Source organism: Bufo bufo, chromosome 9 (assembly GCF_905171765.1).
Source record: "Bufo bufo chromosome 9, aBufBuf1.1, whole genome shotgun sequence".
Lineage (NCBI taxonomy): Eukaryota > Metazoa > Chordata > Amphibia > Anura > Bufonidae > Bufo > Bufo bufo.
In genome coordinates, this window is record NC_053397.1 from 41985400 (window position 1) to 42008813 (window position 23414).

General features: G+C 43.8%; 1 protein-coding gene across 1 annotated transcript in view; it reads right to left on the minus strand.

The window, feature by feature from the left end:
• Positions 1 to 23414, minus strand: part of ERC2 (ELKS/RAB6-interacting/CAST family member 2) — a 944454-nt gene that overhangs the window by 811347 nt on the left and 109693 nt on the right. Inside the window, exon 3 of the mRNA XM_040408024.1 lies at positions 13949 to 14365. Within this exon, the coding sequence (XP_040263958.1) occupies positions 13949 to 14365 (417 nt within the window). The remainder of the gene's footprint in view (positions 1 to 13948; positions 14366 to 23414) is intronic.

Genomic DNA, 23414 nt, shown 5'->3' on the forward strand with positions numbered 1-23414 from the left:
GGAGCGGTGCGGCCAGCGATTACTCTCCTCTCTGCAGCGCGTAAGTGAAGCGGTGGAAGGCTGGAACGAGGCGGAAGAGTGGAGAGAATTCAGAGCGCCGAGAGCGGGCACGTGACTCAGTCACCCACTGCAGCTCCGCCTCCTCCTCCGGCAGAGAAGGCGAAGCTGCAGTGCTTATCCCCGCCACCAGCCGCCGGTGTGCCCGCCCACGGCCCTACACCCCCATCTGTGAGTGTGTTTGTGTGTGACCTAAAGCCTGCCCCCAGTCTTCTCAGTGCCAGCCCAGTAGCCAGATTCATCAGACCGCAGGCTGGGTCTATGGGGGTGGCAAGAAGTGGCGCAGCAAGCAAGGAGGACCTGCTTCCAGCTCCATAGTAAATTTTATCGAATGTTAATGGTGGACAGCAGGGCAGTGGGCACTCCGAGCAGCAGTAGCAGAGAGACTCACTGAGGCCAGCAGCAGCCATTTTAGTGTCTGATTACAGCCACTCTGCAGCTTTGGCTCTAATCTGACTGAGGCCAGCAGCAGCCATTTCAGTCTCTCTGCCACTGCTGCTCTGCCTTTTTTTTCACAGGTGCCACTGCCCAGCACACCAAGTGTGTTTGAGCATATGGGCGGTCGTCTAAGCATGGGCGGTCATCTGAGCATTTGGGCAGTCATCTGAGCATAAGTCGGTCATCTGAGCATGGGGCGGTCATCTGAGCATGGGGCGGTCATCTGAGCATAGAGTGGTCACCTGAGCATAAGGCGGTCATCTGAGCATGAGACGGTCATCTGAGCAATCTGAGCATAGGGCGGTCATCTGAGCATGGGGCGGTCATCTGAGCATGGGGCGGTCATCTGAGCATGGGGCGGTCATCTGAGCATGGGGCGGTCATCTGAGCATAAGGTGGTCATCTGAGCATGGGGCGGTGATCTTAGCATAGGGCGGCCATCTGAGCATTAGGCGGTCATCTGAGCATAGAGCGGTCATCCGAGTATAAGGCGGTCATCTGAGCATAAGGCGGTCATCTGAGCATGGGGCGGTCATCTGAGTATGGGGCGGTCATCTGAGCATGGGGGGGCCATCTGAGCATTGAGCAGTCATCTGAGCATAAGGCGGTCATCTGAGTATAAGGCGGTCATCTGAGAATGGGGCGGTCATCTGTGTATGGGGCGGTCATCTGTGCATGGGGTGTCATCTGTGCATGGGGCGGTCATCTGAGCATAAGGGTGTCATTTAAGAAACCTTGAAACATATTGTGAAAAACAAAGATTGCCAGAAGTCTCACTAAAGCTGTCTACAATACAGGTAGGAAAGGTGGTTTAAATGCACTTTTAAATGCTTGATAACTCAATTGCAGTAATACTGTCGTGTGCACGCATATTTGTGTAAACGGATAGCTTGTGGATCTGGGCAGTCATACGATTTTTTTTTTCTGGCTCTTTGTGTCTGTAAGGTTGGCCACCCCTGCTATAGTGTATGGAATATGATATTGCTAGCACAGCTCTAGCACACAGCATGTCTAGCCCTGTCAATCAAGGGGAAGGGGAAGTGTGCAGAGCATAGTGGGTGTTACATAGCGGTGCTCAAACGATTCAGCCCCACTTCCTGGTGCTCCAATTGCTCATTGGCTTATAAACAAAACACTGATTTCGATGCAGCTATTTATCATACAGACAAAAGAAAGGTATTGTTTTAGGCCTAGTTCACACTTCAGTGATTTCAATCAGTGATTTTTAAACCAAAATAAGGAATGGAGCCTCCATTGATAAGGTAGAATGGAAAGATCTGCACCTGTTCTGTGTTTTGGACCCGCACCTTGTTTTGGCTGAAAATCACAGATCGAAATCACTGACCAAATACTGAAGTGTGAACTAGGCCTTAATCAGCATGATGAGCCCTTTTTTTTTAGGGTTAATCTTGGCGACAGAGCCTTTTTAAGTGGGAATTAGGGGAATTCGAATATGCGAACTTCTGATCGTTTGCAGTAGACTGCAATAGAATACTATTGGAATCTATGGGATTCTAAGAGGATGCTTGTCAGGCCGTGCCTTGAGCGAGGCTTTGCAGGTGGCTCACTATGACAGACTTAGGAGCCTTCACAAGGCCCCAGATTGTCATAGAAAACAATCATAGTGCCATAATTTCACCGCAGGGCTACGATCGCAGGGCTGAAGGAGCCCCCTGCACCCTTCTGTCTAACCAATCCGATCACACGGTCGATATAGTCTGTGGCATCAGAGTTATCTCCAATCTGGGCTATTTGAGCCGGCTTTTAATACACAACCGGCACCCAACACATATGTAGTGGGATCAGCTGATAACCCCACTCCATACACCTCTCGAGTAAAACTATAGGGGAAATTTATCAAAACTGGTGTAAAGGAAAACTGACTTAGTTGCCCATAGCAACCAATCAGCTTCCACCTTTCATTTCCCAAAGTAGTTCTGAAAAATGAAAGGTGGTATCTGATTGGTTGCTATGGGCAACTAGGACAGTTCTACTTTACACTACGGTTGCACCGGGTATCGAATTATCAATACCCAATCAATATTTTTGTACCGGTATCGATTCAATACTGAGATTTGCCTTTTACAGATACTAGGCTGCGATTTATGTTCCCACAGCAGCACAGGGGAGAAGAAAGCAGTCTCTCCCTCCCCCTGTGCTGCTGCCACCAATGACAAGTCAGAGGGGAGGAGGAGTGGGAGGGGCTGTGGCCACTGCGCCACCAATGAAGATAACTTAACCATTAATACAGATACAGGAGGCGGGTGCCGGCGGCAGAATCACACTGCCGGCAACCGACCTCTATGACAGGGATCTGCGATCAGCGGCAGTTAACCCCTCCCTGTCATAGAGGTCGAGAGCTGGCTATGTTATTCTGCCGCCTGCACCCGCCTCCTGTATTTGTATTAAACGTTAGTTATCTTTATTGGTGGCGCAGTGCGCCCCCCCAACCTCCCCAGTATTAAATTATTGGTGGCAGTGGCAATCATTGGTGGCAAGGTCCCCCCCCCCCTCCTCATTGGTGGTGCAGTGTCAGTTCTGATCGGAGCCCCAGCAGTGTAATCCTGGGGCTCCGATCAGTTACCATGGCAGCCAGGACGCTACTGAAGCCCTGGCTACCATGGTAAGTTCCCTGCTGCCGTATGCACAAAGCACAGGGAAGCAGGGAGAGTGTGAAGTACTATTCACCCTAATAGATGTCTATTAGGGTGAATAGGACAAGGTATTAAAAGATCCCAGGTTCTAGCCCCTAAGGCCCCTTTCACACAAGCGAATTTTCCGCGATGGTGCAATGTGTGAATTGAACGCATTGCACCCGCACTGAATCCTGACCCATTCATTTCAATGTGTCTGTGTACATGAGCAGTTTTTTTTTTTACGCATCAGTTCTGCTTTGCGTGAAAAATGCAGCATGTTCTATATTCTGCATTTTTTCACGCAGCCCTGGCCCCATAGATGTGAATGGGGCTTTAGTGAAAAACACATTGCATCCGGAAGCAAGTGGGGATGCAATGTGTTTTTCACTGATGGTTGCTGAGAGATGTTGTTTGTAAACCTTCAGATTTTTATCACACGCGTGAAAAACGCATCAAAACTGAAAACAATCGCATACAAAACTGACTGAACTTGCTTGCAAAATGGTGCGAGTTTCACTGAACGCTCCCTGAACGCATCCGGAGCCAATACGTCACGCTCGTGTGAAAGAGGCCCAAGGGGGGAAATAGTTAAAAAAAATAATAATCACCTTGTCCCCCCAAATATAGTATAGGAGTGTTAAATTATGGGCCGGACGTTTCATAAAATGCGGAATGCACGCAAGTTTTTTGGTGTTTTATTTTATTCAGGTGGTATTGAATGGTATCGAGTATTGCAATACTTTATGGTATCGAAATCGAATTAAAATTTGGGTATCGTGACAACTCTACTTTACACCAGTTTTGATAAATCTCCTTCTATAAACAGTCCTGATCAAAAGTTTAAGACCACTTGAAAAATGGCAAAAAAATCATATTTTACATTGTTGGATCTTAACAAGGTTCCAAGTAGAGCTTCAACATGCAACAAGAAGAAATGAGAGTGAGACAAAACATTTTTTGAGCATTCAATTAATTAAAAATAACGATTAAACTGAAACAGGCTGTTTTTCAGCTGATCCAAATTTTAGGACCACATGCCTTTTAAAAGGCCAAATCTGTGCAAAGATGTGGATTCATTGTCATTTTCTGTCAGGTAGTCACACGTTGTGATGGCAAAGGCAAAAAAACTCTCCTTTTTTGAACTGCATAAGCAGGGTCTCTCACAGCGCGCCATCGCTGCTGAGGTGGGACACAGTAAGAATTTCTTAAATGATCCTTATGGAGGGTTATGGAACAAAAAAGTCAAGTGGAAGACCCCAAAAAATTTTGAGCTGGAGGATCCAATTGGCTGTCCGTCAAGACACTGGACGATCCTCGACCCAAATTAAGGCCCTTACTGGTGCTGACTGCAGCCCCATAACCATCAGACGGCATCTGAGACTGAAGGGCTTCGAAAACAAAAAAACGTCTTCAAAGACCTCGTCTCCTTGAACGCCACAGAACTGCTCGTTTAGACTTTGCAAGAGAGCACCAAACATGGGACATTCAAAGGTGGAAGAAAGTTTTATTCTCTGATGAGAAAAAATGTAACCTTGATGGTCCTGATGGTTTCCAACGTTACTGGCATGACAAGCAGATCCCACCTGAGATGTTTTCTACGCGCCACAGTGGAGGGGGCGCCATAATGGCCTGGGGTGCTTTTTCCTTCAGTGGAACAATGGAGCTTCAGGAAGTGCAGGGGCGTCAAACGGCCGCTGGCTATGTCCAGATGTTGCAGAGAGCATTCCTCAAGACTGAGGGCCCTCGTCTGTGTGGTAACGACTGGGTTTTTCAACAGGACAACGCTACAGTACACAATGCCCGCAGGACAAGGGACTTCTTCCAGGAGAATAACATCACTCTTTTGGCTCATCCTGCGTGTTCCTGATCTAAATCCAATTGAGAACCTTTGGGGATGGATGGCAAGGGAAGTTTACAAAAATGAACAACAGTTCCAGACAGTAGATGGCCGTCGTGCGGCCGTCTTCACCACTTGGAGAAATGTTCCCACTCACCTCATGGAAACGCTTGCATCAAGCATGCCGAAACGAATTATGAAGTGATAAACAATAACGGCAAAGCTACTCATTACTGAGTTCATGTTTGGAAGTTGGATTTCTGTTTTGGGGGGTTTATTTTTTTTTGGAGGTGTGATCCTAAACTTTTGATCAGCTAAAAAACAGCCTGTTTCAGTTTATTCGATGTTTTCGTTAAATTGAATGCTCAAAAAAATGTTTTGTCTCACTCCCATTTCTTCTTGTTGCATGTTGAAGCTCTACTTGGAACCTTGTTAAGATCCAGCCATGCTAAATAGGATTTTTTGCCATTTTTCAAGTGGCCTTAAACTTTTGATCAGGACTGTATTAATAATCTGCTCAGCTTCTCCTGCTCTATAAAGCCTCATTCACACGTCCGTGTTCCACAGACGTGTGCTGTATGTGTTCTCCATGGACAGCACACGTCCCCATTCATTTTAGGGCTCATTCACACGACCGTTTGTGTCCTGTTCCCGTATTGCGGGCCGCATTTGCGGAACCGCAATACACGGGCACCGTTACGTTGTCATTCTGCATCACGGACGCGGACTCATTCTTTTCAATGGGTCCGCAAATACAGAGATGCAGAATGGTCCGGAACGGAAGCACGGAACGGATCACTATGGAAGCACTACGGAGTGCTTTCTGGGGTTCCGTTCCGTGCCTCCGAACCGCAAAAAGATAGAACATGCTTTATATTTTTGCGTAACGAAGGGATTGCAGACTCATTCAAGTGAATGGGTCAGCGACCCCCATGTGCCTGCCCCACGGAAGGTGCCCGTGCATTGCGGACCGCAATTTACGGTTCACGGCACGGGACACCAATGGTCGTGTAAATGAGTCCTTAATCAGACATCAGTGTTTTAGCATGGTCCGTGGGTCAGTGTTTTTAGCACAGATGCATGCTCTGTCCATCACGTCCATTATAGTCTATGGGTCCGTGAAAACCACGGATGCAACACGGATGCCATGTGTTGCATCCGTGTTTCATGGATCATTAAGAAAATTAATAGATGCTTTGAAAATTATTTTTTCCGCTGTTCAGTGTCAGTGAAACACGGATGCAACACGGACAGCTTAACGGATGCATCACTGACCACCGGCTCACGGATTTGAGCACGGACATGGACGTGTGAATGAGGCCTAACATGTTATCTGCAGTTCGGCCAACGTGCCTAACATGACAGGTTCTCTTGAATAGTGATTTATACATACATATAAAAAAAAATTAAGTAAGACCCACCATTGTATATGAGGTGGTATGTAAGTAGGATATACTCTTACATTCAGTGATTAGATAGAAAGATAAGAGATAGATAGATAGATAGATAGATAGATAGATAGATAGATAGATAGATAGATAGATAGATAGATAGATAGGGTCAGTGCAAACAAACATCAAAGCGAAGTCTCTTTTTCACAAACTGCTTAAATTACTTTGCCAAATACTAATTAATTATCCAGGACACTAAAAATAATCATATTAACATTTGGCTCAGCCTAATCTGGTATCACATAATGCAATCAATTAAATGCACCCTGCCAAGGTAAATATTAAAAAGGAGAACATAACACAAGAAAAAAAGACCACAATCAGTTATGTCTATGGGGTTCTTACTAATGCCTTCACAAGGCGCAGTGTTGATAAAGCGTTTCCCTAGATAATTAGTCCTGGCTCCAGGATCAATCCCTCTGCGTGTTACTGTGGGCTCGCTCCATCAGCACCGCCTCGGAAGAATATTCTAGAACAAATTCACCCAGGCTGTTCCTAGATCTATTATTCAACTTTTTTACATGCCACTGCGTTTTCCCAAATTCTTCATAGCGACAAGGAGGACGGTAACGGGAAGTGTTCCTAAAGCTGTCCAAACCTCTTTTACACTGCGTAATCATTTCAATGTCTTAAAAAATGGGTCTGTTGATAAAGAAGAAAAAAAAATTCTCCCGAAATTTCAACGAGTGTGTAAAAAGTTACATGAATTTTAAATTCTTCCTAAGTGGAAACTCGGCAGTTGTTGCCTAAGGCAGGCTCTTTGATAGAAATAATAAAAGTACTTAATAGTTCTTTGGGTAAACTATGTGTGGTCAGGGTATTTAAAAAAAAAAAAACTTTGTACGACCAAACATCTGTAATAGATTTCCACATGATAAAAACTCTGTATTCCCTTACGTTTGCCCACAGTTATGTAGAAAGGATGGAAAAAAAAAAAAGAGCATCCACTGAGAAAACATAAATATCAGATACAAAATGAGACGTTTCGGAAATTCGAATAAAAGGCCGGAGGTTCCAGGAGCTAGAAAAAGTGGTTTAAAGGGGTTATCCCATCTTAGACAATGGGGGCATATCGCTAGGATATGCCCCCATTGTCTGATAGGTGCGGGTCCCACCTCTGGGACCCGCACCTACAACGAGAACGGAGCCGGGGAGAGTTGTGGCTGGAGGACCCCGGGTTTCCCAGGATCTGTCCACCACCAGGCGCAGCTCCCCGCCTCTCCCATTGAAGTCAATGGGAGCGCACCGCGCATGAGCAGCCTCGCTCCCATTCATTTCTATGCGGCCGACGGAAATAGCCGAGCCAGCGCTCGGCTATTTTCGGCGGCTCTATAGAAATGAATGGAGGGCGGCTGTGCATGCGCAGTGCGCCCTCCCCCACTTTCTCCGCTCCGTTCTCCTTGTAGGTGCGGGTCCCACCTCTGGGACCCGCACCTATCAGACAATGGGGGCATATCCTAGCAATATGCCCCCATTGTCAAAGATGGGATAACCCCTTTAAGCAAATACTCAAAAGGTCTAACTCTATGTTTGTGGAGTCGCACGCCCTGGGCAGGACCCAGTGTCACCCACTCAACTCTAAGCTGGAACGTCCAACAAAGTCTAGAGACAGAATGAGTATTGCTGAAAAAGACCTCAAGGGAACCTGTCACGCTGAACGTGGCACCAGATCTGTAGGCAGCATGCTGTAGAGCAGGAGGAGCTGAGCAAACGGAGATGTCGTTTTTGGTGGGAAACGATTCAATAGAATGTTTTTTTTCCATTTAAAGGGGTTGCACCACAAACTACTTTTCACTAAGTGTATTTTCTTCCACTAAGGTGAATTTACACCAACAGATTATCTGACACATTGTTCTAACCCATGACGCTTACTACGTCCTACATTACAAAAATTCAGTGCGGGACGTAACCTACAGCAATTGAATATCAAAATCTAAAAAGATAGGCCCCCCCACCCATTACTTGCTGGGGTATTCAGATATTTCATTTTTCCCTTTCGTTTCGGAAATAAAAGGGTGTCCAGAGTCACCCTGTACATAGCAACCTATGTAGCTCCTCCTGCTCTCTACCATGTTATCTGCAAGCAGGGCTATATGACAACCCTTTCAAAGGGAACCCTTTATGGTCAGAATACATTTTTTCCAAAAAGGCTCACCTGATTAAGCTATCGCCATTCCGGCCTCTACCAGTCACCGTATACTTCGGAGCAACAGTCACTTGACGTCTCAGCATGTGACTGCTGTGGCCAATCAATGGTCTCAGTGGTCATACTGCATAAACAAAGACTAGCCGGATATGGGCGGCGGCGGTGGCTTGAACAGGTAACTACTATACATAACTTTATTGTATACTCAAAAATATTAACGTATTGGTCAACCTCATACTGGATTGTGTCCAGAAATAAGGGTGAATCTGGATCGCACGTCCTCATACTATGTTTTGAGCTAATAACTGCTTCTCAGTGTATGGCTACATTCACACGACCGTATGTGTTTTGCGGTCTGCAAAAAACCCCGATAACGTCCGTATGGCATCCCTTTTTCTTGCGGATCCATTGTAACAATGCCTATCTTTGTCCACAAAACAGACAAGAATAGGACATGTTCTATTTTTCTTGCATGGCTACGGAACGGACGTACGGATGCGGATAGCACAAGGCACATTTTTTGCGGACCCATTGAAATGAATGGAAAAGGAAAAGTCAGACAACGTGTTCAAGCTTTAATAAATAAGTGCTTTAAAAACCAACATCCAAGTCTACGCGTTTCAGATTATTTCATACAGATCCTTACTCATGACAAAGAAAAAATGTGAGACTCTGGCCTTAAATAAGGGGCAGGTCAAACATGTCAGGTGGAAATAATCAGCAACAACTCCACCTCTGAGACATTAAAACATGTGTTTAAGAACTCCAAAAACCATACATCAGTAATGCAGTATAAGATCGTGTCTACGATTTAAACCCATTGGTACAAAGGTGAAAGATTTTCGCTATGAACACCTTTGTACCAATGGGTTTAAATCGTAGACACGATCTTATACTGCATTACTGATCCTATGGTTTTTGGAGTTCTTAAACACATGTTTTAATGTCTCAGAGGTGGAGTTGTTGAGTTGTTGCTGATTATTTCCACCTGACGTGTATGACCTGCCCCTTATTTAAGGCCAGAGTCTCACATTTTTTCTTTGTCATGAGTAAGGATCTGTATGAAATGATCTGAAACGCGTAGACTTGGATGTACATGTTGGATTTTAAAGCACTTGAACACGTTGTCTGGAAGCTGGACTTTGCCTTTTCAATTTGATACCACTATCGCTTAGTTCCTGGCATATGTCCGTGTCTTCCTACAAACGTAAGACCAGGTGAGCCTCTACAACCCCCCTTTTTATGGATTTACATTGAAATGAATGGGTCGGCATCCTATCCGCGAAAAAAACGGAACGGACTTGGAAACAAAATACGCTTGTGTGAATGTAGCCTAATAAGTAGTATACTGGCCCCTATGTTGCATGCTATACATGAGGCATTAGTACACATTTTGATCAAAAAGCATGGTCAAGAAGCAGTGGTGCTGTTTGGCTGCTGGGTCTCACCGCCTGCTGTGGCATCGGTGGTCGCCACGCAGTGCCGCGCCAAATCTAGAGTAGGTACTCACTTAAAGAGGCAACCTTGGCATGGTGAGTGGGCTTATGCTTTTTGATCAAAATGTACACTAATGCCTCATGTATAGCATGCAGTATGGGGGGCGGTACACTAAATATTGTGCTGACAGGCGATGTTAATTTTGCGGAGAAGCAGTTATTAGATCAAAGTATGGCATGTGGATGTACAATCCAGTTCTATTTTCTCTTTTGGATTGTAACAGCATATCGCTAGGATATACCATACCATTCTGATGGTTAGGGTACGGCCACGAGGTCGAGCTCCTTCATGTCGTTTTGGAAGCCAAAACCAGGAGAAGACGCATCTGTCATTTATACGTTCTCTCCTTATGATCGATCCATTCCTGATTTTGGCCTCCTAAAATGCATGCAGAAACCTGACCGTGTAGTACCCTTAAGGCGGGTGTACACGCTGCAATGTACAGTACAGCCGATTGTCGGGAAGGAAGTGTTCCTTCCCAACAGTTGGCTGTTCGATCAGTTAAGGAGACCGCACATTTAGGCCTCCTGTACAAGACCGTTTTGTTTCCCTGTTTACTGGCCGTTTCTTGCGTTCCGTATACGGTCCGTATACGGAACCATTCATTTCAATGGTTTCGCAAAAAAAACGGAATGTACTCCGTATGCATTCAGTTTCCGTATTTCCGTTCCGTTTAAGGATAGAACATGTCCTATTATTGCCCACAAATCACGTTCCGTGGCTCCCTTCAAGTCAATGGGTCCGCAAAAAAACGGAACACATACGGAAATGCATCCGTATGGCCGAGTTCACACGAACGCGTGTGACCTGTGCCCATGCTGCGGCCCGCAAATTGCGAGCCTCAATGCACAATCGCAGGCCGTAGGTCAGCCGCATCGGATCGCGGACCCATTTACTTTAATGGGTCCGCGATCCGCCCGTTCCGCAAAAAGATAGGACATGTTCTATCTTTTTGCGGAATGGAAGTATGGGACGCAACCCCACGGAAGCACTCCGTAGTGCTTCCGAGGGGTCCCGTTCCGTGCGGCCGTTCCGCAATTCCGGATTTGCGGACCCATTGAAGCGAATGGGTCCGCATCCGTGATGCGGAATGCACACGGAACTGTGGCCGTGTATTGCAGCCCGCAATTTGCGGGCCGCAATACGGCCACGGATCACACACATTCGTGTGAACTAGGCCTATGTCTTCCGTTTCCGTTCCGTTTTTTGCGGAACCATGTATTGAAAATGTTATGCCCAGCCCAATTTTATCTATGTAATTACTGTATACTGTATATGCCATACGGAAAAACGGAACGGAAAAACGGAACAGAGACGGAAACACAACGGGAAAAAAAACGGAACAACGGATCCGTGAAAAACAGACCGCAAAACACCGAAAAAGCCATACGGTCGTGTGCAGGAGGCCTTACATGTAGTGATCCCTTTCATTGTATAAGGACGAGGGATCGCTATTACGATCGCTCGTCTTCATACAGCTGCATTCTTTCGGGGCAGCGGATCGCTGGTTAGACAGCACAATCTGCTGCCCAGAAATGATCATTTATCTGCCGGCACAAACGACAGGATCACTCGATGAATCAGAGTTTTGCTCATTCGTCAGGTGACTCGCGGCACATTCACAAGGGCTGATTGTTAGGAACAAGCGTTCAAAGGAATGCTTGTTCAAGATAATCTTCCCGATATCTGGGCCGTGTAAATCCACCTTTAGAGTTCCTACCTCTGGGACCTTCATTGCTCCAGCCCTTGGCATTTCTCCTGCCCAGCACCACTTCCAGCTCCCTATTCAGCAGAGAACTGCAACACTGCCTGTTCCAGTGAATGGGGATGTCTGGTAGTTTAGAGCACAGCAGGTAGCCAGGAGCGCTTTGGAGGAGAAATCACTGAATTAACTTTTTATCTATCAAATTACTATAGGAACTTTCTCCGATGCAACCGTGAGGCCACATATACATGGTGCATACTAAGCACAAATTTTTCAAACTTTTGTGCGGAGATGGAGGCACTGGCAAAGGATACAGGAAGAGCAAGGGCGCACAGAGTAGCTTGGCCCAAAGGGTGCCCTTAAAGGGGTTGTCCCACGAATAATATTCTACATTCTTTAAACCAGCACTTGGATCTGAATACTTTTGTAATTGCACGCAGGGGTGCACCGCCAATGAGGCCAGGTGAGGCAGCACCAGGTAGGGGCAAGAGGGGGCAGCGAAAGGGCCATGGTTAATGAGCGCTTTCATTGTGGCAAAGGGGTTAGGTTAAGAAATTGGGATTTGGGGGAGGGGGGGTGGCGCCATTTCAGTCTTCACCTCAGGCAGCAGAAAGGCTAGGTGCACCCCTGATTGCATGTAATCAAAACTACTGGGTAGTTCAATGAAATCTATCTGCAGAGCGCCAACTTTTTTTCTAATTTTTCTGTCTTGCTCACCGAGATGGAAGCACAAGTTCAGTTCCATCCTTCAACTGCCACCAGCTGCAGCCGACAGAGAAAGCCCTCGGAAAAAGGACAATAGGAGCAATGGTACAGGGCTGGTTCTAGCTTCGGTATAAAGAGGTTGTGATGTACTACGTGATGTCCGATTTTCATTTTTTAATTTTTAATTACTGTGAATATTTAACCACATGTAAAAAAAGAAAAAAGAAAATATGTAACAAAAAAATGTGATGTTTACATGATATTGAGATCCGAGCTCAGGGTCATTGGTATTTCATTGAATCTATCACTGGAGAATGCACAAACTGAAGAAAAAAGGATCAGTCATTTACTAATTTTGTGAGAAGAAAAAAATGTTGGTTTTCTGTTTCATGTTACAGAACGGTAACTCTGCCTTCTTTCCAGTCGGTAATTCAAAATGGCTTCAAGAGTTCGGAATCATCACTCATATTGCAAAGCAAAAGGAACAAGTGCCTCTTGGCCAGGTGCTCTGTAACACACAGTCCTGAAATGCTGTAGAACCGTAGAAATATACATTAATGCTAGCAAGCAGAGAAATAAATATTCTATTGGGTTTGACCACAAGTATGTGAGAGCAGGACAAGAACCCAGGACATCCACAAGATTCAGTTAGACTTGGGTCCAAGAGACATTTGCTTATGGGATGATGAAAACCATAGCGGACCGAATCTGCAATTATAAAAACCCTGCGCCAACTTCATAGTGGCAAGATTACAAGTGTTAAAGGGGATTTCCAACAAATGGTTTACATGCAAGATGCATCACATACCTCAGAAAACTTCTTGAAATTTATGACATAACCACAAGACTATATGGTTTAACCGAGCTGGTCCAAGTTGAAGTCCCCATTTTTGCATGGTGAAGATCCTTATTTATACCTACAGTTAATAACATACTGAACTGACTATATAAAATATTACCCAGGAACCCCAACAGGTGATATATTAAAGGGGTTTTCCCATCTTGCCGCTTCCACAGCTGGCCCTAGATAGCCAGGTTTATCGAAAGAACCGAGCGGTCCAGCACTCCGCTTTTTCCAGGACTCCCACTGTAGTGAATGGGAGTTACTCAAAGCTCGCCTGTTTCCGTAAACCCAACCACCTAGGGCTGGTGCTTAGTCCCATCTCATGGCGAGATGGCACAACCCCCTTAAGGATCTATTGAATAGGTGATTTAATTGTTTACACTAAATTGATAATTAGCACATGTGTTTTCTCTCTTGGAAATTCTCAATACATGATGACCTGCTAGGGTTTCTCGAGACTTAAAGGGTTTGTCTCATTAAAAATGACCACCAGTACAGGAGCTTCCAACAGAGTAGAAACCTGTTCAAGTTCACAGTAAGGGGATCCCATTCTAGGAAGACCAAAGGCAGGGAAACAACCCCTCTAATTGGGAAGCACTGATCAAGAAAATCCATCCTAAATGTTTCCTTACCTCTCTTAGATGAATATTTTCTTTATCCTTTTGATCTAGAATCACTTCTAAATGATTAAGCTGTGATTCCGCCTCCACTATTCTTCGTGTTTTCTCGTTTTCTTCTTCCATTCCTTTTGAAGGCAACCCTTTGCTTTGAAGCATTTCAAGAAGCTTTTTGATGGACTCATCACGGGCACTTAGTGTCTGTTTTTGTGTTTCTATCCTCAGTTCCATTTCTTCTAACGTTTTTCTGAGAAGGAAAAGTTCTTTGGCCTGCCGGTCATGCTCCGCCTGAAGCCTTCTGAAATTCTCCTCCGTGAGCTCAATTGTGAAATGCTCTGCCCCTCGGTTTCCACCTTCCTGTTGAAGAAGATGATTAAGGTCCCTCTGAGTCCGCAGCTCATCTTGCAGGGCTTGGATGGTCAACTGCAAGTGCTGGAACACAAACAGAGCCATTAGTGACTTGGACAAGACGACAATTACAACAAAACATAAAACCATTTAGATACATCGCCTATATAACTATGACTATATCTGATCATCATGAGCAATATTGCCAACTACAACACCCGTGGTCAAAACTGGTGCCACACTAATAACGTGCACGACTACATTTATGGTGCTCAGCGACTGATGTGATCTGTGACGTTTCTTGACTCCACACTTAATAAAAGACACACACATACATGTAGTCATGATTGGAACAAGATATGCGGGGACACATTGAACATGCAGAAAATGAAATACATTAATTTTTTTTTAGGATAGAACTGCCAATCATCAGCAGGTGAACGGAGTGAGCAGAACATAAAGAATAAGGGTGCATTTACACAACCATATGTACTTTGCGGTTCGCAAAACATGGATCCGCAAAAAATACGGATGACATCCGTGTGACGTCCTTGTTGCACCCATTAATTTTTTTTTTTTTTTTGTGAAACCATTGTAACAATGCCTATTCTTGTCTGAAAAAGTCCACATTCTTCTCCAGACATACAGATGCGGACAGCAAACAGTGTGCCGTCCCCATTTTTTGAGGCCACCTTGAAATGAATGGGTCCACATCCAATCTGCAAAAAATGAGGATTGGGTGCAAACCAAAAATACTGTTATGTGAATGGGGCCTAACTGTGGCTCTTCTCAAGCAGCCCATGACTATTCTCCAGCAAACCTGCAATTGAACCTGCAAGTTCTCAGGAACTACTTAAAGGCTACGTAAACCTTTGGGGGCAATTTTTTTATTATTGCATTGTACTCATTTTACCCAAAAAAAATTGGTCTTTATTACAAGTATGGAGCTCTTTCTTCTGTACAGGGCTGAGATGCTCTATTAGAGGGATCTGAATTTTCTCTCTGCTCCTACTCCTTATCTCTGCTCTCTGACATTATAAACACTCTTTATATCTCAGTTCTTATCTTACTGATAAGAATGTGGCTTAAATAAGTGTTTGTGACCCCTAAGTAAATGTGAGATAAGGGTTATTGGTTGACCGTCACAGTACGATTCACATAGCTAGACAGTTAACCCTTTGTGACAGAACGGCTCAATATTTTTTAATAAAAATGACAAATTTTCTAAAATTTATTTTAGCCCAAAATGAGTAAAATGCAATATTAATTATTTTTTTTTGCCTCTGAAGGAGTATATAGCCTTTATTGGGGTTCTTTGGGAAAGATTTGAAAAAAAACACCAGCAACCTGTCCTAGAATGCAAGACTGCTTGCAACCACTTGCAGAGACGCCTAGAGGAACTGAGTGGGTGAGACCCCACTACTGACTACACTTGGGTATTTGCATATACTAGATACTGGTGAGCGTTCCTGTCAGGCTATTCAGCCAGGATGGCATATCGTAGGCAGGATCTCATTATTACCATCTATTGTAGAGCAGTGCAGTGTGTAGTGAGGCCCCGACCGCTCAGCCCCTTAGGCAGCTCTGCAAATGGTGGCAACCAGTCCTGCTCATATTCTAGGACAGGTTGCTGGTGGTCGTTTTATATCATTCCCAGATAATCCCTTTAATATTAGCTCAGGAGGGACAGCAGCGCGTCTGTCACTACTTTATGCTGTCCTCAGTGACAGCAGCATAAAGTTAATGACAGGTTCCCTTTAAGAGTGAACTGAGTCTTTACACTTTGTGTGTTGTATTTGTTTTTTTGGTTTTTTTAACTAGTGACCTTGTCTTTTATACATTGGTGCAAGCAACAGATTGTCATTTTCCATTCCTCTGAACTTCCTATTCAGGGAAGGGAACTTGACAATCTTCGAAAGATGCTCTAAAACTCCCATTGTATCAATGAGAAAAGGCTCTGACAGTCCTCTGCCATGTGTGAACCTAAGGGAGGGCATGAAGAACAGACAACCTGATGAGCATAAGGGGATGGAATACGGACATGCAACAAATAGAACAGTCTATACAGAAACACAAGAGGATAGTCTGCTTTAGTACCACCATTCTGCCGGTAGGGGAGGTTTGCTCCATACATAGAAAAATGATCATACTAAAAATACTACATGATTACCCCTTTAACATTTCTTCCATTAAAAAATATATATATTAATTTGATTCCGGTTTCAACAACAGAATTGTAGAATCTAGATTTTCTGCTTTCCGGAGATATTTGTGGCGACATCTACAGAGACACATAAATCTACATCTAAAAGGCAAGCTACGGTATAAACAGTTTACAGATATAAAAGCAGGATCATTTGGAAGAACAAGACAAACCTTTGTTTTCTTGAAATCCAAAAGCTGAATGGCATGGCAAATAAAAAATAAAAAAATGAAGCAAAATTAACACAAAAGCAGATCAAATGTGAGCAAAAAATGTACAACTAAAGGGACAGTGGTATTGTCATATCCATCCCCACCAACCTCCCGAGCGGAGCTGTACAAAGCAGACACGTCTAGTAAATGTTTTTGGACAGCAAACATAAAAACAGCAGTGAAATGTGACACAGAGCTCGGAAAAAGGGAAACACAGCACAATAGAAGGGTGGGTTCACATCACGTTTTATGCCTCCGTATACGTTAGGGGGGAAAAATGGATACAAAAAAGCAGCACACCACATTCTTGTATCCTGCAGAATCCAGTAAAAAAAACTTATAGGTTGTTTTTTTTTACAATGGAACTCTATGATGACGGTTGTCACTGTATGGCATCAGTTTAAACATATACGTTAAACAGATGGGAAAAACGTGATGTGAACCCAGCCTAAGTGACCGAAGTCATGGAACACACAGCTTCATTAAAGGGGTTGTCTCTAGAGATGAGCGAACTTCTGTTTTAAGTTCGGCGTCTAAAGTTCGGCTTCCGGTTAGCGGAGGATCCCGATATGGATTCCGAATTCCGTTGTGGTCCGTGGTAGCGGAATCAATAATGGCCGATTATTTATTCTGCTACCACAGACCACAACGGAATTCGGAATCCATATCGGGATCCTCCGCTAACCGGAAGCCGAACTTTAGACGCCGAACTTAAAACAGAAGTTCGCTCATCTCTAGTTGTCTCCCTTCAGCAAATGGCATTTATCATGTCAAGGCGCTTACTAATGTATTGTGATTGTCCATATTGCCTCCTTTGCTGGCTGGATTCATTTTTCCATCACGTTATTAACTGCTTATATCTAGGGGTTACGACCAGCTTGCAATCCAGCAGCAGTGATCGTGCTTGCACGCTACAGGAAAAAGCGCCGTGAGAGTGCACCGAGGCATGCTCATATGTGAGCTGGCCGCAACGCCTGGAAACGAGCAGTACATAATGCAATGGAAAAATGAATCCAGCCAGCAAAGGAAGCAATACGGACAATGCCTTGTATTAACTGTCAACCTGATAAATGCCATTTGCTGAAGTGAGACAACCCTTTTAATGGCTTCTCTATTGGCATATCACAATTTTAACACATTTCCGAGAAATAGAATAGGATATTTGTTACAAAATTGACTACATTTCCAAGACATCTCCTGCATTTGAAACCTCTGAGGGCATGTTCAGACAGAGGATTCCAAAATCACCGACGTATCCCACGGCAGAAACCGTTGTGCTAGGGGTTCTGCTGTGGTCTTTCATGAGGACCCGCTCTAGGTTTAGTCCCTTTGAATGGAGCTAAAACCATGTGCAGGCTCCTGCTTCAGCTTTGCGAGGGGTCCACATGGTAACCACGCCAAGAATGGACCTCTACTTTCTCGGCTTGGTCTTGGAAACTGGGCTGCAAAAACCCTCAACCGCATGAACTGCGCCTCAGCCTTCCCTTCAAAACAAAGGGAGGTCGTTTCGGCGCACATTTGGCACTTGTTTTGGCACTGAATCCAAGCTGAAAGCCACGCCCAAAATCCTCCATCTGAACACACCCTTAGAGTTTATCCCAATGACTGGTTATGCTGTAATAAAGGAACATTAAACCTAGAAATGAATGGTAACAGTTTGTCAGTCTAAAGAATATTCTGTTCATTGAAAAGTCTTGGAGAAAACCTACAGGGAACCTTGGCGTTACTTTACTGTTGCATTGGAAGGGACTACTGCTGCGGATAGGACACAGCATGGAGGCTTCTGCTCCAGCCAGTGGTCTTACAGGCAGACACAGGGCAGTGAGGAGGAGGAGATGGGACATGCCTGATCCACTAGGTCACATAGGGAAGATTTCTTTTTCTCAGTACTAATTTTAACCCACCCCTTAAGGACGGGTGGCGTATACCGTATTTTTCACCCCATAAGACACTCTTTTTCCCCCAAAAAATGTGAGGAAATGCCAGTGCATCTTATGGGGGGGACCGGGAAGAGGTGAATGCAGCACTGCCCAGGCTCTGTACTCACCGCTTCCTGGTCCTCGTGAGGGCGCTCTGACCTCAGTCGGGTCACAGCACAGCCGATGGCAGGAAGAAAAAGAAAGAGCGCTGGAGGTGAGGAGTGGTGGCGTCCGGGGCAAGAAAGGTAAGTGGATTTTTTATTTTATGTGATCTGAGGCTGGGGGCTGATATATGGCTGGAGGCTGGGGGCTCATGTACAGCTGGAGGATGATCTATGGCATGGGGGTCTGATCTGAGGTCTGATTGAGGGCCTTTTAACATTGGGGGTCTGATTGCTGGTCTGATCTGAGGTCTAATGAAAAATATTTTTTCTTATTGTCCCCCTCTAAAACCTAGGGAAGTCTTATTGGCTGGTGCGTCTTACAGGGCAGAAAATACTGTATGAACTATGCAAGTCCAGGGTTTTACAGTAGGATGGAGCCCAGATTCTTAACTAAGTTTTTAAACGAATCGGGTTCGGATACAGCAATCTAAAACCAATTCGCTCAACCCTAATGGGGATGCAAAGAAAAATAAAATCATTTTAACACAAGAAATTTCTTTGCTGCTCTTTCAATCCCTGCAATATTTGTTTCATTATCCAAATTAACTGTGGGCTTCACAGATCACTACCTAAAAGCCTCATTCACACGTCAGTGTTTTGGTCAGTGATTTCCATCAGTAATTGAGAGCTAAAACCAGGACTGGAGCCTCCACAGACCTAAGGTATAACGGTAAGATCTGCACCTGTTCTGTGTTTAGAGCCGCACCTGGTTTTGGAAATTACTGACCGAACACGGACGTGTGAATGAGGCATAAGATAAGACCACTGATTCTTGAAAGTGTTGGTGTAAGGTCTTAGAAATGCAGGAATTTAGACAATGTACGTTATTCAAAAATACACATTACTCATAAACATACAGTACACAAAAATGCAATTTTAAAGATACGAACTGTATACACTCCTCAGAACATTTGAAAATAATTATTCTATACAGTTCAAACCAGAAGTTTGCATACACTATATAAAAAGACACATATGCTTGTTTTTCTCAATATCTGACATAAAATCAGAATAAACCTTTCCTGTTTTTGGTCAATTATGATTACCATAATTACTATTATTTGCCAAATGTCAGAATAATGAGAGAGAGAGAGAATGTTTTAAGGCATTTTCAATACTTTCTGCAAAGTCAAAAGTTTACATATATTTCATAAAATTTTAGTACCATTGCCCTTAAACTACATGACTTGGGTCAACGTTTTGGATATCCTCCTACAAGCTTCTCACAATAGTTGGTTGGAATTTGGGCCCATTCCTCCTGAAAAAACTGGTGTAACTGAGCCATGTTGTACACCTCGCTCACACCTGCCTTTTCAGCTTTGCCCATAAATTGTTACGGATGTTCCCGCGACAGGTGGCAGGAGATCGGCGAGACTGGCAACACGTGGTTTGATCTGACAGGTTTTCCCTGTGGATCAATAGGTGTCTGTGTTGTTTCTGGTAATGGCCTCACCCTTGCCTCAGGTGTTGCTAATGTGGTCATTTAACCTTCCTTATTTATTGTTGCTTGTCCCACAATGCTGTGCGGTTTATAGCTTCAGTTGTGGATAGCTGGTGTGTGGATCTCGGCTGAGTTCCTGGTGCTTCCATAGCCCCTTTGAAGTTAAGTCTTTCTTTTCCCTTTTGTATTTCGTTAGGGTTCTGTGTGTTGCATTTCTCTATTGTTTGTATAAGGCCTGAAGAAGACTCCTGTTCGTCCTTCCTTTTGGAGGAACAGGTAGTTTCGTCCCTGCCATTAGTACCAGAGTCCTATAGGGCTAGATAGGACTCTAGTGTAGTTATTCCTGCATATGAACACACCTACCTCTGGGGTCTGTTCATACTGGTAGACAGTCAGGATTTTGCTTAGGGTTTTACTAGGAGGTGTCCATCTTCCTTCCCTAGTTCTCAGGCTTGATTCACTGCCCCTACCCCTTCCCTCCTATGCTCGGTGTGGCATTTCCCTCCCACACCGAAGCGTGACATTCATTTTCTATAGGATTGAGATCAGGGCTTTCTGATGGCCACTCCAAAACATTGATTTTGTTATCCTTAAGCCACTTTGTAACCAGTTTGGCAGTATGCTTCGGGTCATTGTCCATTTGGAAGACCCATTTCCGTGTTGCTTCAGAATTTCCACATAATCTTCTTTCCTCATGATGCCATCTATTTTGTGAAGTGCACCAGTCCCTCTTGTAGCAAAACAACCCCACAACATGATCCTGCCACTCCTGTGTTTCACAGTTGGTATGGTGTTCTAAGGCTTTCAAGCTTCTCCCTTTTTCCTCCAAACGTAACGATGGTCATTATGGCCAAAAAGTTAAATTTTTGTTTCGTCAGACCACAGGACATATCTCCAAAAATGTAGGTCTTTGTTCCTGTGTGCGTTTGCAAACAATAATCTGGCTTTTTTAGGTTTCTTTTGGAGTAATGGCTTCTTCTTGGCAAAGTGGCCTTTCAGCCCACAATCTTACCAGCTTCCTCTATCATCTTCACAAGGTCTTTTGCTTTTGTTCTTGGGTTGATATGCACAAGGCACGTTCATCTCTGAGACACAGACCCCGTCTCCCTCCTGAGCGGTATGATGGCTGGACATTCCCATCTTGTTTGTACTTGCGCATAATTGTTTGTACAGATGAATGAGGCACCTTCAGGTATCTTGAAATTGCACCCAAGGTTGAGCTAGACTTGTGCAATTCTTTTCCTGATATCTTGGCTGATTTCTTTAGACTTCCCCATGATGCTACACAAAGAAGCGGTGTGTTTCAGGTGTGCATTTAAATACATCCACAGGTGTGTCTCTAATTAACTCAGATGTTGCCAACAAACAGAAGCTTCCAAACACATGACATCATCATATGGGCAGTCCAGAATTGTTTAAAGGCATAGTAATCTTAGTGTATGCAGACTTTTGACATTGCAGAAAGTAATAAAAATGCCTTAGAACATTATCTCTCTCATTATTCTGGCATTTGGCAAATAATAATAATAATAATAATAATAATAATTATGTTAATCCTAATTGACCAAAATTAGGAAAGGTTTATTCTAAATTTCATGTCAGATATTGAGAAAAACATGAACACACACATATGTGTCTTTTTATATATGTATGTAAACTTCTGGTTTTAACTGTACAGTATATGTATACCACCATAATGTCCTCCTTTACTACAGGGAGTGATTCGGGTGATCGTGCAAAACAGTCAGTGGGAATTCAAGTTTCTCCTGGACTGGGCCGCCTGCTCTTTCATCAAAATAAAACTGCTATTTGTATTTTCTTTTTTATTTATTTTATTACACCAAAAGCAGGAGTAGAGAACACGGAGAAAATATATATTATGGAAACATTATTCTTATCTTTATTGAATCCACTCCTTATTGATCCATCTACCTCTGTGCATTATCTATCTACAGGTGAAACTCGAAAAATTAGAATATCGTGCAAAATTCATTCATTTCAGTAATGCAACTTAAAAGGTGAAACTAATATATGAGACTCATTACATGCAAAGCGAGATATCTCAAGCCTTTATTTGTTATAATTTGGATGATTATGGCTTACAGCTTATGAAGCCCCAAAGTCACAATTTTGAGGTGCCCTTTGCTCAGGGGATATGGATTAATCAGCTGACGAGAGTGTGACACTTTGAGCCTAGAATATTGAACCTTTTCACAAAATTCAAATTTTAAGCTGCATAAATGCAATTCTTTTTAATTAGCATTACTGAAATCAATGAACTTTTGCACGATATTCTAATTTTTCGAGTTTCACCTGTATATATATTTATCTATCTATGTGTCTATCTATATATCTCTATATACTATCTATCTATCTATCTATCTATCACTGTATGCATTATCTAATCTATCTACCTACCTGTATATCTGTTTCTCTATTTGCTTGTCCTTATATCTATCCTATATTAGATGCTACTTGTAGGGGCATGTTCACATCTGTGTTACCTTACAGTAAATATATAGACATCTGCCCTTTTTAGTATTTTTTTTGCTCTGGAAGACAGGAAGACGTGTGTGGGTGAAACAGGCGCTGAATACCGGACCTGTACTGCTCCTTTAGCGGTTATATCACTGTATTTGTATAGTCCTAGAACACTGGACATTACCTTGGCTCAGGTTACACAGAACTGCCAGCCTACTACAGCGGACAGAAGCGTACTATTTAAAGAACTGTATAGGTAAGTAAGGCTACTTTCACATTAGCGTTTTCCTTTTCCGGCACAGAGTTCTGTCCTAGGGGCTCTATACCAGAAAATAACTGATCAGGCATATCCCCATGCATTCTGAATGGAGAGCAATCCGTTCAGGATGCATCAGGATGTCTTCAGTTCAGTCATTTTGACTGATCAGGCAAAAGAGAAAACCGCAGCATGCTACTGTTTTATCTCCGGCGAAAAAAACTGAAGACTTGCCTGAATGCCGGATCCGGCATTTTTTCCCATAGGAATGTATTAGTGCCAGATCCGGCATTCAAAATACCGGAATGCCGGATCCGTCCTTCCTGCGTATTCGCAGACCGGTAAAAATTTGAAAAAAGATACAAGACGGATCCGTCTGTGCGCATGACAAGCGGAGAGACGGATCCGTTCTTGCAATGCATTTGTGAGACGGATCAGCATCCGGATGAGTCTCACA